This window comes from Neolamprologus brichardi, chromosome 20, assembly GCF_056152115.1.
Source record: "Neolamprologus brichardi isolate AB-2024 chromosome 20, ASM5615211v1, whole genome shotgun sequence".
In the NCBI taxonomy this organism is placed as follows: Eukaryota; Metazoa; Chordata; class Actinopteri; order Cichliformes; family Cichlidae; genus Neolamprologus; species Neolamprologus brichardi.
The window spans coordinates 26,245,274-26,261,284 of NC_142123.1; the positions used below are offsets into that span (position 1 = coordinate 26,245,274).

At 39.1% G+C, this 16,011-nt stretch overlaps 1 protein-coding gene across 7 annotated transcripts in view; it reads right to left on the bottom strand.

Moving 5' to 3' along the window:
• rap1gapa (RAP1 GTPase activating protein a) overlaps positions 1–16,011 on the bottom strand; it is a 53,004-nt gene extending 36,993 nt beyond the window's left edge. For 3 of the 7 annotated variants that reach the window (XM_006794170.3, XM_035909161.2, XM_035909158.2), the window contains exon 1: positions 4,731–4,925. In XM_006794170.3, the coding sequence (XP_006794233.1) occupies positions 4,731–4,774 (44 nt within the window). In that variant the 5' untranslated portion in view covers positions 4,775–4,925. Of the gene's footprint in view, positions 1–4,730; positions 4,927–15,771; positions 15,826–15,966 lie in introns of those variants that run through there. The other 4 variants (XM_035909160.2, XM_035909159.2, XM_035909162.2 and 1 more) reach the window with 3 other exon arrangements.

The window sequence follows — 16,011 nt, forward strand, 5'->3', positions numbered from 1 at the left end:
AGGCTTCATAAATAACATCAATGTCTTTTCAAAACTTTGTGAAAATCCATCAAAAAGTTTTGGAGAGATTTCAGTCTGTAGCAAAGTGTGTTCCACTTAAGCAACATGCCACTATTTATCCACCAAAACTAAAGAAACGTGGATGACTGGATGAATGCAGAATGTGAGCCTATTCACTTTATTCTGAATAAGGTCTTTCTGCACTTAAAACCTACACAAGGACACACAGTATTCTTATATCCGACTGAAGTGGAAGTATGAAGTGGACTCAAAAATATACTCAGTGAGATGCACAAGGCCTTAAGCAGAAATAACAGCTAGGGTAGTGATGAGAAACACTGTCAAACAATGATGAACGTGACCAGATCTAGACACTGTACTGTATCTCAGCCCAGCGTGGGCTGAATGAGCTCATGTCAATGGGCTCATTCAGCCCACGTTAATCAGCGCAAAGTGGCTGAATGTCCCCATTTAGCTACAGTACAGTTAGATACAGTGTATGTGAAAACAGACACATTGGTAGCGAAATATTTAGCACAACTACCACACACACAAAACACATGACAAGCCTTTTATTTACCAGTCAAGTATAGCAGACTTGTTCAGTTATCTTTAATTTCATGTAGTTGTAGTGTGGTGTTCTATGTTTCTCTCAGTTATATTTTAGTTGCATCATGTTGGAGTAGCTGTACTGATTACATAAAGAGCGCATAATTATCTATGCCAAAATCACAACAATCGGATTTGGTCAACGACTGTAGCCCTGCATGAACTTCAGATAACCTTTAGGTTCCGATTTAACACGATTTACAGAAAAATTAGATCCTTTCCAGCTGTTTCTTTAATCGACCAGTACATGCCTGATGTTACAGGTTCTTTTTTTAAGCTTATAAAAATTGAGCCTTTTGGGTCCTTTTCCACTATATACACATGTTATTTTATTATGTTCCAAGGTGGTTGTCAGGCAACATAATGGTGTCATAATATATGACATATAATCCAAGTTTTAAGGATATGAATCAGATGTCATTTTCATGAAATGAAAATGGTGCATCAACGGTACACATGGGTCATTTTAGCCCATTTGCAGCTGGTTGTTAGGCAACATAAGGATGTCATAATATCTGATATGGATAAGAACCTTCAGTGGGCTAAGATGCAGCAGCATACCTGTTTGAACTTGGTCTTTTAATAAGTTGACGTTTGGTGGTAACGTTGTGAACATTAGTTAATTAACACTGCTTCTGTCAGTCTCTTCCCTCCCACTTGTTCTCCGCAGATGGCTCGTCATTGTGGATGCGAATGAGAATGTCAGAGTAAATATGCAAGGTGATATGAGAACACAGGCACTGAAGAGCCCTCTGGTTGCCTTGCAGCTCCTATTTGTTTTGCCACTGCCCTTTCGGTACTTGAGTGGCTTCCTGCTCTCAAGTACCTCTATCTTGCAGTGTAATCATCTTTTTCATGCAAACATTTGCTTTTGTCAAACAAAATCAGCTCCTCTACATTGTCTTCTCATTGTTCACGGTTAAAATTGAAATAACATGCTTTAGACAATTGATCATCGACAATCAGAGATAAAAGCCGCTGTTTTTTTCTTTCAAGAAGCACAAAGTATGAAAAACAGCTACTTTCATTGAAATAAACCCTTTTTATGTTAAAGCTGAAACAGGAAGAGAAAACAAGATGAGCGGGGAGATCAGCACATGATTCATATCACAGGACTGAAAAAAACTTTAGTAGGTTAAAGATTTTTATACTTTACACTGTTTACCTGTTGTTTTTAGAAAAGACATGACTGCTCAACGTTTTCACTCACAGACTAGATCTTCTAAGAACTAAAAACTGACCCCAGATGAGGTGCAGGTGTCTACTTCCCTCTCGGACCACTTCAATAACAATATGCTTGAAGGTTATGGTAGATTCTTTGATGATGCCAGCTCCAGCTTCAACTGCTGAACCAGAACTGATTGCTAATCATGCTGTTATTGTGAAGTATTTTATCTCACACTGTGAAACAACATTTTTTCCAAAGGGTATGTGGGCTTGTTTACTTGAAGAAATGGCACTTTCAAATCAGCTGACCAGAGAATATGTACTGCAACCGAGGACTGCTCAGATTGCAAAACAGTGCCTGTCTTTCCATTCAGCTGTTTTTGAACAGGATTGAGAAGTATTCTTCCAGTCTTTCAATGGGACACTTCAACATACAGCATCATTGTTTAGGCTGCTGTCAATGGGTTTATTGGGAGAGCATTCAGTTCATTTAACAAGTCACGGCTCTGTGTTTATTCCACAGTTTATCTGCGTGAGATACACACAGAAACATCTGTATATGTAACATATAACATATGTCTTGTGTGCAACAGTACTAAGGAATACTTCCAAAAACTCACATTAAAGGTCACATTAAAGCATATGAAAGTCTGGTAATTTCTGTATTCAGTAAAAGAAATTTAGAGAAAGAAAGTGGGTGCCATAACCTACCAAAGGTAAATAATCACACCTAAATTAAGTGGCCCCGCCATTTTTTTTCTAAAATTATGAGCATGCTGTGTCAAAGAAAGAATAATCTGCTGAAAACTGAGGGATCATGTTCACCTAAGTGAATGTCGACGGGATGCAGGGATGAGAGTGTCTTACATATTACTCCCTAATGTTAGCAATCACCCTGACCTATTGAAATGCCAGTGCATTCAAAGACAACGCTAACCAGAAAAAGCACACGCTTCGCTTTATACCAAGAGCAGGTCTACGTTTCTCACTGCCTTCAATCAATGCTCCACTCTATGAGTGTGACAAACTGGGGATAACGAGTGCAAACATATCAGCCTACTTGTTAAGAACCAGAACTCCTTACAGCAAAAGGTTAGTGTAAACGGTTTGACTTTGTAGTGTTTTATTTTGTACACATGTAGAATGATATATAGACACATTTCACATCTTTATAGGTTTATTTGACCAGCTGTGCGCTCCCTCAAAAAACCCTCCTCTAACTACACTAGCTATTAACTGAAAATAACAAGAGATGCACCAATTAGGGAACAGATAGATGTGGAGTGGGCAAGGCTACAATTATGCTTTAACACTTAATGAAATATATAGACTAGAATTTGCGATTTTACTCCTATATGAGGTTTTGTTATATTACATTAGGTTTTAGCCTCTTGCCCAAGTTTCATAAAATAAGTTGGGAGAGTTGTGGGACCAAATATTTAAACCAAAAAGTATCTGTTCCTCCTTTAATTTTTTTCTCTTTTGAAAATGAAAAACAGAGATTAAAGCACAATCTTCACTTCTGTGCTGCTTTTCTACCCCATTACCTTCTCAGTGGGATGTGTCAAATCTTAATGTGCTCATTACTGAACACACTAGTGATACTTGACAGCTGGTAAGAACAGCTCTAAACAGCAGCAGTAGCAGACAGTGATGCATAAATGCAAAAACAGACCTAAAAAAATCAAAAAACACGAGAATTCTGCTTTATGAGGAGTGTTTTCTAACATGAAAATTAATATTTGTGTGAAAATTTAAATGAAACTAACTTGTTGGTTTGACAAATACACTGCAAATCTGGCTAACCTCCCCACATCATAGGTCAGCTATCATGTAGCTGAAATTGAAGGAAAAAAAACCCCGAAAACAAAGCTACAGCTAGTTTAAATATTTACAACTGGTAATGTGATATGGTTGTGTGGATCAACACGTTTGACCCTTCCACTAGTAACAGCTCACTTAGAGGAAAATCACAGCTTGCAACTCACTGAACATTCAAATTCAGCAAAAAGCAGTGCTAAGCTACAAAGTATAGGACACCTGGAGAGTGCAGTCCTTGGGGCTCTTGGAGGCCGAGATAAGGCCCTGAAAACATACCTCCTCTGAATGGCCAACAGCCAAACATGCTGATGTTGTCATTGCAGCCACTTGCTAAAATTGATACATTGCTCAGCCTAGCAGCAACTGTCCCAGCTAGTTTTCTACTTTCTTGAAGATACTCAAAACACACACAAAAAACACACATGCACACACACACACACACACACAACGCTTTCACTGTCAGGCATGCAGTTGCACTGGGGCACCTGCTCTTTGACCATTAAAAACATTCTTGGCTGACTCTACTGCCCAGTGTCCTGTAAAAGCTCAAGTGGGCCAAATAAATACACTGCGGTCATAATTGCCCAGTGACAAACACTCAAGTGTACTGCACATATTTCTTTCCTCATAGACAAACAATAAAATGTCACATCAAAGGCGAACATGAAAATAAATCAGTCTCATTCAGAAAAAAAACATAGTGCACAATTACAACAGCATGGATTCACGGGAATAGAAAGAATTAGTAACTTGAATCTTAACATATTGATTTTGTCACCTTATAGCTTTTGTCACCTTATTTTACCTCACCATTACTGTGAACAGTTACCCTAATACCTTAATAAATGACCACGGAACAACAACAGCATTAGTATCGGATGGAATAGAAAGATATCAAACTAATAAGCAGGACATTTATGACAAAAGCTGTTTTTTGTTTGCTTTTTTTAAATGAGAGGATTCCAGAGCACCAGCAGCACAGACGTGCAAGCACCAATACAGACACAGAATGTGCAGAGTCATCAAAGCAGCTGCTAGAAACAGACACACAAGCACACATACATTCACACATGATAGCCATCTCTGTGAAGATGAATGACTGATCTAGGAATCAATAGGATTTTCGTTCTTACCCCCCATAGGCTCCAAAAGTGAAACTCCTCTTTCTATGCGGCATGCTGGCTAATGGATAGCTGTGAGTCAGTCTACTCAGTGCTGAATGGAGCCAGCACTTGTGTCACTTACACTGACTGAGCATGTGTGTGCGTGTGCATGTCAATGTGTGTGTTTGTATTCTTTGCCTGCCGTCTGAGTTCCACTCCCACAGCTGATGTGCCCTGCCTCTTCCTCGCTCACTCGCACTCCTCCTTCGCAAGCAGGGTAGAAACGGCAAGAGGATGCGGGAGGACGAGTGGGAGGGGGCTAGAGGGAGGGCTGCTGACCATGCCAGTCACCTCTGGGAACCAGGGGAAGAGACGCAGTTTTGCTGACTTACTGTCTGTATCTGTATTCTTTCTCTTTAGCATCAAGAACATAGACAAGACACTTCATGTCTATTTTTACTTGAAATTTGTGTAGTTATAAGCACACAGCTCTGACAGCAGTGAGTCCACACGTAAACCTGAGAATAATACTGTATATGATGTCAGCAAGGCAAAGATCACAGAGGTGCTCTTGGCATTGTGAAACAAGTCAAGCAACAGTTGTTCTCCCACCTCTTATGTCACTGGAAAAAGAGCTGGTCAAACAAGTACATCGAAAGATAATTCATCATTTTTCACTGATGTCCTATTCTAAGAGTCTTGTCACACCTGCGTGATAACTCTAAACAGGTTTCTTATCTGTTCATTCATCTCATCTCTTGCACACCCATCACCTGCGGTATGCATGCAAAATGAGGGTTAATGAAACACACAGTTCTCCTGCTTCACTATTAGGTGAGTCAATCAAATGACGTGAAAGGCTGGACACAAAAGGAGACTGTCTGTAGACTCTCCTTTGGCAGGCTGCTGCATCTGATAAACTGGCAGGAGTGACAACAATGCTGTCATGGATTACTGAATAAAGAAGGATTGCAGTCACAAGAGTCACCCAGCTATCTGACATAGATTCACTTCCAAAGCATTTGTATTATGCCTGATGAGCACAACAGATGTTTTCATGATTTCTGTTAGGCAGGACATAGGCAGTGTTTTTAGCTGGCAACAGCTGATTTGAAATGAAACCGTGTAAAATGGAAACTAAGTCAAATCTACCAAACCAGACTTTAATCTCCCAAAGGACCAATGATGTCTTCATTACATTAACCGCAATGCACTCCCAGTAACTGACCAGAGAAGCACGTAATGAATCAACGGGTGTACTAAACAAGCGCAATGAAGCTGTTAGACAATTGCATCATCTCTCCAAAATTACATCACCACTTTCTTCTGCAACAGCAATCACCTAAAAACATTTTACCGCAGCCCTTGGCTGACTTTGTTGGTAGCAGGCTTCACCTTGTCTCTTGGCCATGTGCGAGACAATCTAACTTTATCTTACTGAATAGATGTTTGGCTGATAAAGACTTGATTGAATAATATTGATTGTTGCTGTAATTGATTTTTTTGACAGTCAGACACAGAGTCTCACTCACAGTAAACCCTCTGGGTCTCTAAGGTGGTTGGTCTCTGAAAAATCTCCAAAACAGCTGGACGGCAGTTTGCACAATTAAGGCTACTTAAACCTGGTTGATCCCGACACTTCCTCTCTAGTGCCACCTTGAGGCTGATATTAATTGTTTTGTGTGGCTACAATCATGCCAGGGTTTCTTCCAGAAAACCTGATAACACCAACAATTTATCGTTGCACTGATTTGCTCTAGTGGTATCAACTATAGCTAACTGTGAAGTGCAGACAAAACAACAAAGCTCTGTTGGTGTAGGTGCATCTCTGGACACTGAGTGGGTGACAAGAGAGCAAAAAGCTGCTTATTAACAAATTTTGAGTGCTTTCCAATAGCCCCACACAACAAGGTATTCAGCTTCAGAGTGGCACTATGACTGATTCGTAATCTTGCTTATCTTAAAGTGAAGTGATATGCATGTCTTTTCCTGTATTTACCAGGAAATGAAACTCTGGAAATGAATGATATCGTTTTTGTGGCTCTTGGCTCAAAATAAGGCACGATTAACCTTGTAACCTCATATTATTGTAGAGTGTTTACCTTACAGGCAACTGTTGTTATGATTTGATTCTGTATAAATAAAACTGAATTGAATCGAATAATATGTTTTTCAAAGACATGGGATAACACAGAGCGATAGACAACCTCCCGCACTGACATTCACACCTATGGGCTATTTAGAATCACCAGTTAACCTAATCCCAATAATTGCATCTCTTTGGACCACAGGGGGAAGAGGGGGAAACCAGAGAGAACCCTCGCAGAAGATGCGAACTCCACCCGTAAGAAGTGGTTTGGAAAAAGTTCCACAGTAAGGTCCTCTGAGTGAGCTCATAGTGTTAACCACCAAGACACTGTGTGGCCATTCTTCAGCTGTTACCTACAGAAGGGAGCGTTTTTGCTCCTAATGTGTTGGAATCTTATTTAACGTGCCTGAAATAAGTGCAGGGCTATCAGATAAGCAGGTAAAAAATAAACATTTTAAGCTTAATTTATGCTTCTTTATATGTTTTTATATATTATTTTGTTTCATGGCAACATTAGGCCAACAACAGAAACACTGCTGCCTTTAACCACCCCAGTGACACACACATACACACCCACCTCAGCTTTTGTCAGGTTAAAACTTGTGTTTTGTGTAATGCTCACCCAAAGGATAATATGACATTACCTGCCAAACAGCAATGTCTTGGAACATCATTGATCACAGAACAAGGAAACTGCTCTGTGATCATGGACAGATGTTAAAAAGGCAAATCTGTTACAGTAGCTGATAAACTAATAAAGCCCATTTTAAAATGTAATAAAGTAAAACAAACCCAAACAAAAATAAGAAAAATACAGTAAAAATCTGCAAATACAGAACATGAGAGCAGCACAATATTGCATCAATGAGTAGTGAGCTAAAAGACTGATGAATGTGTTTTACAAAGATTTATAAAGATTTACCTGAAAATCTTTATATCACGTTAAACATAAACATCTACAATCAAATCACAAGTTCAATTACAAACAAACAGCTTTATAATAGTACCGCCACAGCCCAAGTCTATTTAAGTACCACTCTATTGATTTAGCCTGTCAGTCTTGTTGCTACCTTCAGTCTTCTGCCCCGACAATTCAATTAAGTACAGCAGCTGTGGTGTGTGTGATGCATTTGAATGAATCCAGCCCAGACAGAAGCCTTTAATCACATCACCTCAGGAACAAGGCCCAGAGCTCTGAGAAGCACTGGCTCCTCTTTTGTCTTAAAGGATGTGGAGGGGCAGGAAGACAGGCAGGAAAACTCTTAGGAGAACAGAAAAAAAAACAAGGAGATCCTTTCCCGATAGCTTTGTCATCGCACTTAGAGAAACTACAGACACACCGTCAGCAAAAACAGCTTGTAAAGGACCCTCGGTGTCCCAATGTAAGATGTAGATTTTCTAATTTAGGGCTGAAAAATCTAAATATCCATTATTACCTTGTTCAAATCAGAGTCCTTGTTATTTTAATAAATGACAATGATGAATGTTACTAGTGCTGCAGGTGAAAATGTAGGTTGCATGCTCCCTCTTGCAGTCATTCAGCCCCATAATCTCAATAATTTATTTTCAGTCTGGGCGGTTGAAAGGGTTGCAGCAGTAGGGCAGATGTTGATGTCAAGTTGGTGTGTGGTATAAGAGGGGGTGAGGAGTGGACAGAACAGAGGTAAAGATCGCTCATTCATTTTTATGTGTTTTATGTGTCAGGAAATTTGCTCCCGAGTAAATGCTGAGCCCGTCTAAAGAGAAGCAGATGCTGATTAAACAAGCAACACATGCAAAGGCTTTTGTTCAGTGGGTCATAATTTTTTATTTGATTTCCTTTCATTTCAGGCTTTGTTTTAACATTACAAATCTAATCTATTACATACTAGCATGTGGTTTAAGGTGAAGCATATCACTGCTGGCTCAACAAAAACTTTGTTCAAATAAAAAACAAGAAATCAAACTGTTTATTGGAATGACCTTTTATGGAATTTAAATGTCTCACAATCTACAAGGCATACTTACTTTTAAATTATCTTTTTTTTTAATTGATTCAAGGTTGATAAAATTATTAATGTTTTGGGTGAGAAGGACTAACCAGTAGATGCTAAAGAGCGAACAGCCCCTGAAAGAACGAGGTTAATCATTCCGCAATATTTATACTTCACTGGGATGAACAAACTTCCTATGGCGGCTGTATACATTGTAAATATTTTTCCGTTACTTGGCTTTACAAAGAGCACACATATACGAGGATCTCTGGAGAGGGTGAGTTTGTGGAGGAAATGGGGTACCATACAAATATTTGAAGGAAGTGAATATTTAAAGGGCAGCTTTTGCGCCTTGAGGCGACTTTTGTTGTGATTTGGCGCTATATAAATAAAATTGGATTGAATTTCTTTGAAGAATAAGCCGTGCTTTATATCTGAGTGTTTCATTTTTACTACATTTTATTTGCTTCACTTAATGAGTCTAAGAGTGCACGGCTGGTGCAGGCGAGGCAGATGTACTTATTTAAGGCCATTTGTTATTTTTGGCTTATTTAAATTACCCGTCAAGTCGCACTGGCCAGAAGACAGAAGAAGGTTTATGACTCCAATTCACTTTGTCATAATTTCAAGAAACTTTAAGTAGTATTTAATATTATGTTTCACTTTTAATTCAGCTCTCCATCTCGCTTCTTCTTCAGTTTCTAAAGATCAGTTTCACATCTTGTGTTCAATATCCGGACATACTTGGCCTCCTCTAGCACGCATTCAAAAATAACAAGAAGTTACAGTAATGATTGCAGACCGTCTGACTGGAAGGAATAGAGCAAGTCCACTGACCCATCCTCCTCCCACTGAGGTCACGTGCCCATCGGGCCTCTGGGAGCGGCTGCAAACAGCCTCACGCGCACACTGTGGCCTTTCATAGCCTCGCTGTTTGGGGGCCAGGATATTATGGTGGAAGGGGCTGAAGAAAAGAGGTGCTGTTGTAGTGTGCTTAAAGTGAATGGGCCCCATATGCTCCACCCTTTATGTGCAGCTCTTTGGTCTGGTTCCACTTCTATTAATTTCATTAGCAGGAGACTGACCATTATCTTTGGTAACAGGAGTCATTATGCGACTTTATCCCACGAAATGGTATTATCTCGAATTTTAAAAGGGATTACCAATAACTAATATCATGAGATCAATAAATCATGGCAATGTGTCTTCTTTAGACAATTATAATCTTATAGAGGAAGAGCACAACAGCCCCAGGGACATGTTGCTCATTGATCTTTTTTTTTAATTTTTGCCGAGAAAGATTTATTTCACTTAAATTGGTACATATTCAGTGCCGTGCTATCTCTCCACTGTGTCTGGGGCAGCTCTGTGATGGATGGTTCCTTGCGACTGAGAAGGACTTTGCCTTCATTCCAGGTGATCAATACATGACTCGCCACAGCAGAGATAGACTCGGCCCAGCTCCAGTCAGCTTTAAATCCCACAGTCGGTGGATAAATGTCAAAAAGCTCAAGGGTAATTTTTAATCCTGTTTCTCTCACGCTGGGAGTAAATTTGATGCCTCACATTTCCACCGGCAACTATTGCGAAATTGACCAGTGTAATATTAGCTGTTTGTATTCAGATAAGGTGGCAACGAAAGGCTCAATAAGAAAGTTGGATAAGACACAGAGTACCTCTACACTGTGGGTGACTTCAAGTGTCTACATGAGCATATATTCATTTCTAAGTGGTGCTTAAGAGAAAGCAAAGTCACAGTGCCCTCTGCTGGAAACCGAAACGGTTCACATTAATATGAGATATGCCGCACAATAAATCAAGTATTTATTGGAATACATATTCAAATCAAAATTTTTCATCCAAAAAGACGAATTTGAATTTATTTTAACAGAAAATGTCTGATTTTAATCATTTATTACTAAGTAATTTTCTCATAAAACATTTTTGATAAATGGAAGTTTTATTCATAAACTTTTTTTAACGAAAAAAAGCAAAATAAAGGGTTTGTTGCCACCATTTGACTGCAGCCTTTCTGTGTGGAGGTTGCATGTTCTCCTTGGGTCTGCATGGGTTAAAATTCTGTCACAGACTTTAAGCTGTTGTGATAGTGAAACAGCTGGCACGTAGCGTGCATTAATGTCATCGAACCTGCCTATTTTAATCATTGAACATACCTTTCTCCTTCTCTGCATGATTTCGTTGCAATTTTTAGGTCAGACAAATTTGAGGCATTCTTAGAGATAAGTGAAAGACTGCAAAATGGTGTGCAATCTGTAAAAAAGACACTTCAAGTAACTGCACTAATGGGTCTTGAGAAAGATTTCCCTGATTAAGGACTTGCATACAGAGATCCATCAGAGTTTTTTAGGTTAAATGTGAGTGTGCCGTGCCACAAGGATAAAGACATCTTAATTGTTATTTAAAAGAGATTGCCTTGGAGATTTTTTTTTTAAATAATAATTATTTTTAAGTCTATTTAAAGCCCTTCCAAAGAATTCCTCAAATAATTTGAATCTAATCTAATCCTCGGGTTTAGCATCTATTTTTGTTAGGAGCTCAATAAAAGCCTAAAGGAACTGTGTGGAGGGTCAGAGCCTCTGCAGTGAAACAGCAGGTGTCTCCAAAAATAGAGGTGAACTTCTGCATGTGTCACCTAGAAAACCTTACACGGTGGTGTCACAGAGGGCAGATGTGTTGACGAGTCAGGAAATGTGCTCCCCAGATACAATCTGGTGTGTGGAGTCTTCATAGCAGCTCGCTGGTGCAGAAACAATATTACACGATCAAAGCGAGGAACAGTACATACTATTCATTATTTATGCTGGCTTCATGCTTCAGTGAGAATTACCGTTTCCTGCAGACATATCAACATTCATAATTTCTAAAGAAGGATACCAGTTTGTTACAGATAATGAGTGAGATACAGAATAAATTATAGAATTGAATGCCTTAACTTATAATATCGAAGCCCTTGTGATGCTAGAGTTGTTAGCATTTAACTGTTTTGTACCCGATAAAAGACTTACTGTTAGTCGCATATGTTAAATTCCAGCACAAAGATAATCGGGTTACACAGTTTCATCATCCACAGTAAATGCAGTTACATTATTTACTGAAGCTAATCAGAGCTAGCAGGATTAATCAATAGTCAGATATCATATGTACCCTGCACTGCAGCAATACTGGAATACAGTGTGCCTGCTTTTTACTGCATTCTGCACCATTTAAAATGCATCAATTCTATAAAATTCTGTAGTAATTCATTTTTATCTCAGTGACTTTAAAGATGGTATATGGCACATGATTAAAGACCTTTATTTAAAGGTTTAGCTTCTTGTTGTTGGACTGGATCTATGCAGTAGCGAGGTTAGGCACTTTGAAAATAACCTATCAGAACTCGTTCTTTACAAGATTACTATTTCTCTAGTCACCTCCATCACGCAGGAGAAGGACAATAAGGATTTTCCCAAAAGACTTTAAAAAGAAAAAAGAAGGCCTAAGCCACTGAGCCACAGACTCAAAGTGATGACGGACGCTCCTCTGAATGTTAATGAGGCTGACTTCAAAGAGTGTGACTGTTCAGAACAGCACAGAGTAAACTAATTCAAGTAAAACTCTGTGATTATGGCCATGCACTTTGGCAGGTAATGAAACTGCTGAATTAGAAACAGTGCAAAGGCAACTTGCGATGAAAATCAAGAATAAATATAGATGCAGGGCGACAGTGACTCATTTAAATCCCTTCAAAGAGAGACTATACTTTCAGTCTAATAAGCTGTTTGCACTGGTCCAACTGACATCTTCCTCTGAGTGGAGAATGCACATAAATACAGTCTGCAGATGAATAATTCAGCAGGCAGGGAAATTATCCATCCAGTCTCTTTAAAAAAAAGACAGGCTTTTATGCATCAGCATGAAGCTTTAAATATTGTTTGGTTGTGGTTGCAACAGCACTCGGACAGATTTATAATTAGGGTATCTGATTTCAAAGCACAACACAGTGACTTTTAATGAAGAAAGGTGGAAAATTTATGAAAAAAATCCCCAACATTCAGAATGCCTTTTCTGCTTTTTCATCACATTAACTATCCTTCCCCCATGTTCTCAGAATGAAACAGCACGCCCTCTAATGCATCTTCTCATCCCCTCAGAAATGTTAACGACAAAAGGCTTGTATTTCATACATCACAGGCGGGGCTGTGATTTACAAAAGGGTTCGATAATATACTGGACATCAAACATTAAAAGGGCAAGAGCACAGGAGAGAGAAAAAATGTGCTGTCACAGAGAGCAACTTCACAGAGCTGCGTGTGTATATGTCTGACACGGTGCCAACGGCGCTTCTTACATGTATGATGAAAGAATGTCTCAGGAGCAGCCAGTGGCCTCACATGAACCAGCATATAAATAATACACATATAATCTGGCAAAACCTGTGTGGAAACTGTCTGAAGGAACAATAAAGAAGAAAAAAGACAATGACTTTAAGTTTATAAGGTTACTATGAGTCAGACATTTAGCAAGCCTGAATATAGGGACATATAAAAAGAGCTCTGTTGACACAGTAATGGATCAGACCGATAATTATAGACCGACAAGTTACAGTTTCAATTAAACTTTCAAAACAGTCACTTACAAAACAAATATGTAATAAAAAGGCATAAAAGGAGACGCGTTCTCATGCTTTACAGCCTCGCTGTAGCCTTTTATGATCAGTAAAGCTGAGATAACGCTTTATAAAACACAGCAGTCAAGGTGAGAAGAGATAAGCATGAATATAATCTGTTTTATGTCACTGAAATGGAAGTTGTTTTTATTTTTGGCAATGTTCCATAGATGGAGAAAGCGTAAGTGATGTCCCTTCATCTTCACTAAAATGAAGTAAAATGTACACTTTGTCAAAAACATTTTTTGCAATAGTGACACAAGAAGAGACCCACAATGACTCGTGTCCCGCCAATTTCTTTGATTATAACTAAAGATGTCACAGTGGTACATGCAGTTATTTAAAAATGTATTATCAGTGATAAGAAAATGAAAAAAAAAAAGATATTAATTAAATGTTCCACTTAAGACAAAATAGCTACAAAACAATTTGGTCCAACTGTGATTTAACCTCACAGACTCTCTGCTTGCAATGCAAGATTTGATTAAAGATTACACAACAGTGATTTCAAACTTCCCCACCCCGGGACGCTGCCAGGCCCAATTAGGTTGTTACCTTGAGGTCTCCTCCTTTTGCTCATCATCCCATTTTCTTATTTTATTTTTTTTTTGAAAGAGAAACCAGTAAATCTAAATGTAGTTCCATTCTTTTATATCTTGCAGACCTCATGAATTAACAAATATATAGTGGTTTTATTATGCATGTGCTGAATGAGAATGAAAATACAGGAAAGCAAGCTGTGTAAGTCTGTTTTCACTGTGGGGCTTCAGGGTTTCTTTTTCTGTTGATTTACTTGATGGAATATCATCTGCGCTGGGAAATCTTTCTACAGTGAGATCTTAAGCTGTGAAAGTAAAGGTCCTGTTACATTTAATAATAGAAAAGGCTGCTGCACGGTGGGACTGGCTGCCAGAGCACACTACTTGAGTGCACAGCTTCCCATGGCCACTGTAGTGACAGACAGAGAGGCACTCAGCTGATAGCAAAGAAAAAGATTCAATGCAAGGTAGGTGTGAACACGGAAGTGAATGGAGAGAGTTGCAGGTGAGAAGATGTTGCATAGAAAGATAAAAGAAAAAAGGATGAAGAGATGGTGCTGCAAATGGAATCACTGGTGTAGCTAGAAAAATGTGGGATGGAGGCACTGAAGGATGAAGGGATGCAAGGACAGAGCGGCTGAAGCTGATGTGATCTGAAATCTGTGCACCCATTTAATTTTAAATATTGTTATACAAAGGCTTTTCTACCTGTTAAACCACATCTATTTATTAGCATGGGATAATTCTCCAAAATGGATTACTCCCATTGAAACTATATTGCATCACTCCAAACACATCCCAAGTAGAAGAGGTGAGCGCCAACAAAAATACAGAGAAAATCTTTTCCTCTGCTCAGATGCAGAATTATTCACTGAAGGCACAGAGCCAGGAAATAGACTAAAACACCAGTCAGCCCCGCAGAAACACAGATCACATGAGGTATTCAGTGCAATGCAGCATTTATAGCTGCAGCATGTCACTTGTCTTTATGATGTATTTATGTGTTTCTGTCAGTAAACCAGGTGGATCCAGTCTTTACTGGTCTTCCATGCAGTCCACAAAGTTTAGAGATCAAAGCCCTTATCAATCCATCCCTTAAAGCTATGAATTGTCACTTATTCTTAGTTTAATTTTACACACTCTAAAGTAGGTCACATGCTGTGCTTCTTGAAGTGGAAGTGACACTATTACAGTCCTCCAAAAAGGGTACACAAAGGAGTAAACCATCAAGCCTTGTAGTCTAGCACTCACGATTCACAAATATGCCAAGCGCCAACACACACAGCAAAAAGTGTGTTCAATCCACACACACAAAACACCCAAAGAGACTGAACACTGAATTTAATATGCAGCCTCCAACAAGCAGTCAGCCAAATGAGGTGGTGATGTGCAAGAAGATGTAGTCCATTACTCATGCTGGAGGGTCACACAACACACACTCAGGACTTCTCCGACAGGAAAAAAGAAGTTAAATGGATCAAGAGAAAATGTCATTTTCCATCAAATGCCACAAAGATCTATAAACAGAAAAGAACAGAAAAGGTGCTTTAAAATGCATCGTAACTGAAGATACAGCAGCAACAACCCAGAAGAAAGTGATAATAACACATAAAATTCTCTCATACTAACATAATCAAAGCCTGACTCCTGCTAGGACAGATGATCACATAAACGCTGAACCCCTGCTTGTGTATTCCACATTTTGTTATTACAATTTTACATTTTACTTATTCGTGTTGCATTCAGTGTTTTGAGTCTCTTAAAATTAGTTTTATGCTGTAAATACAGAATATGTATTACTCACACAAACGTACAATGCAGTTCCACGCTAAGTGTCGGCAGTTACACAGCTGATTCCAGGACGGGACAGCGTGACAAAACTTGAACAAGGACCGCTATACTAGCCCTGCTCGGCGGTTTGATATCGGCTATAAGTGTCCTGCACCTCGGCCACACGATAACGACAGAAACGTGGGTTGTAGCAGACAGAGCACCGTACCTTTGCTGTTGTCTTCTGGCAGACGGCTGGAAGTGAATGAATGTG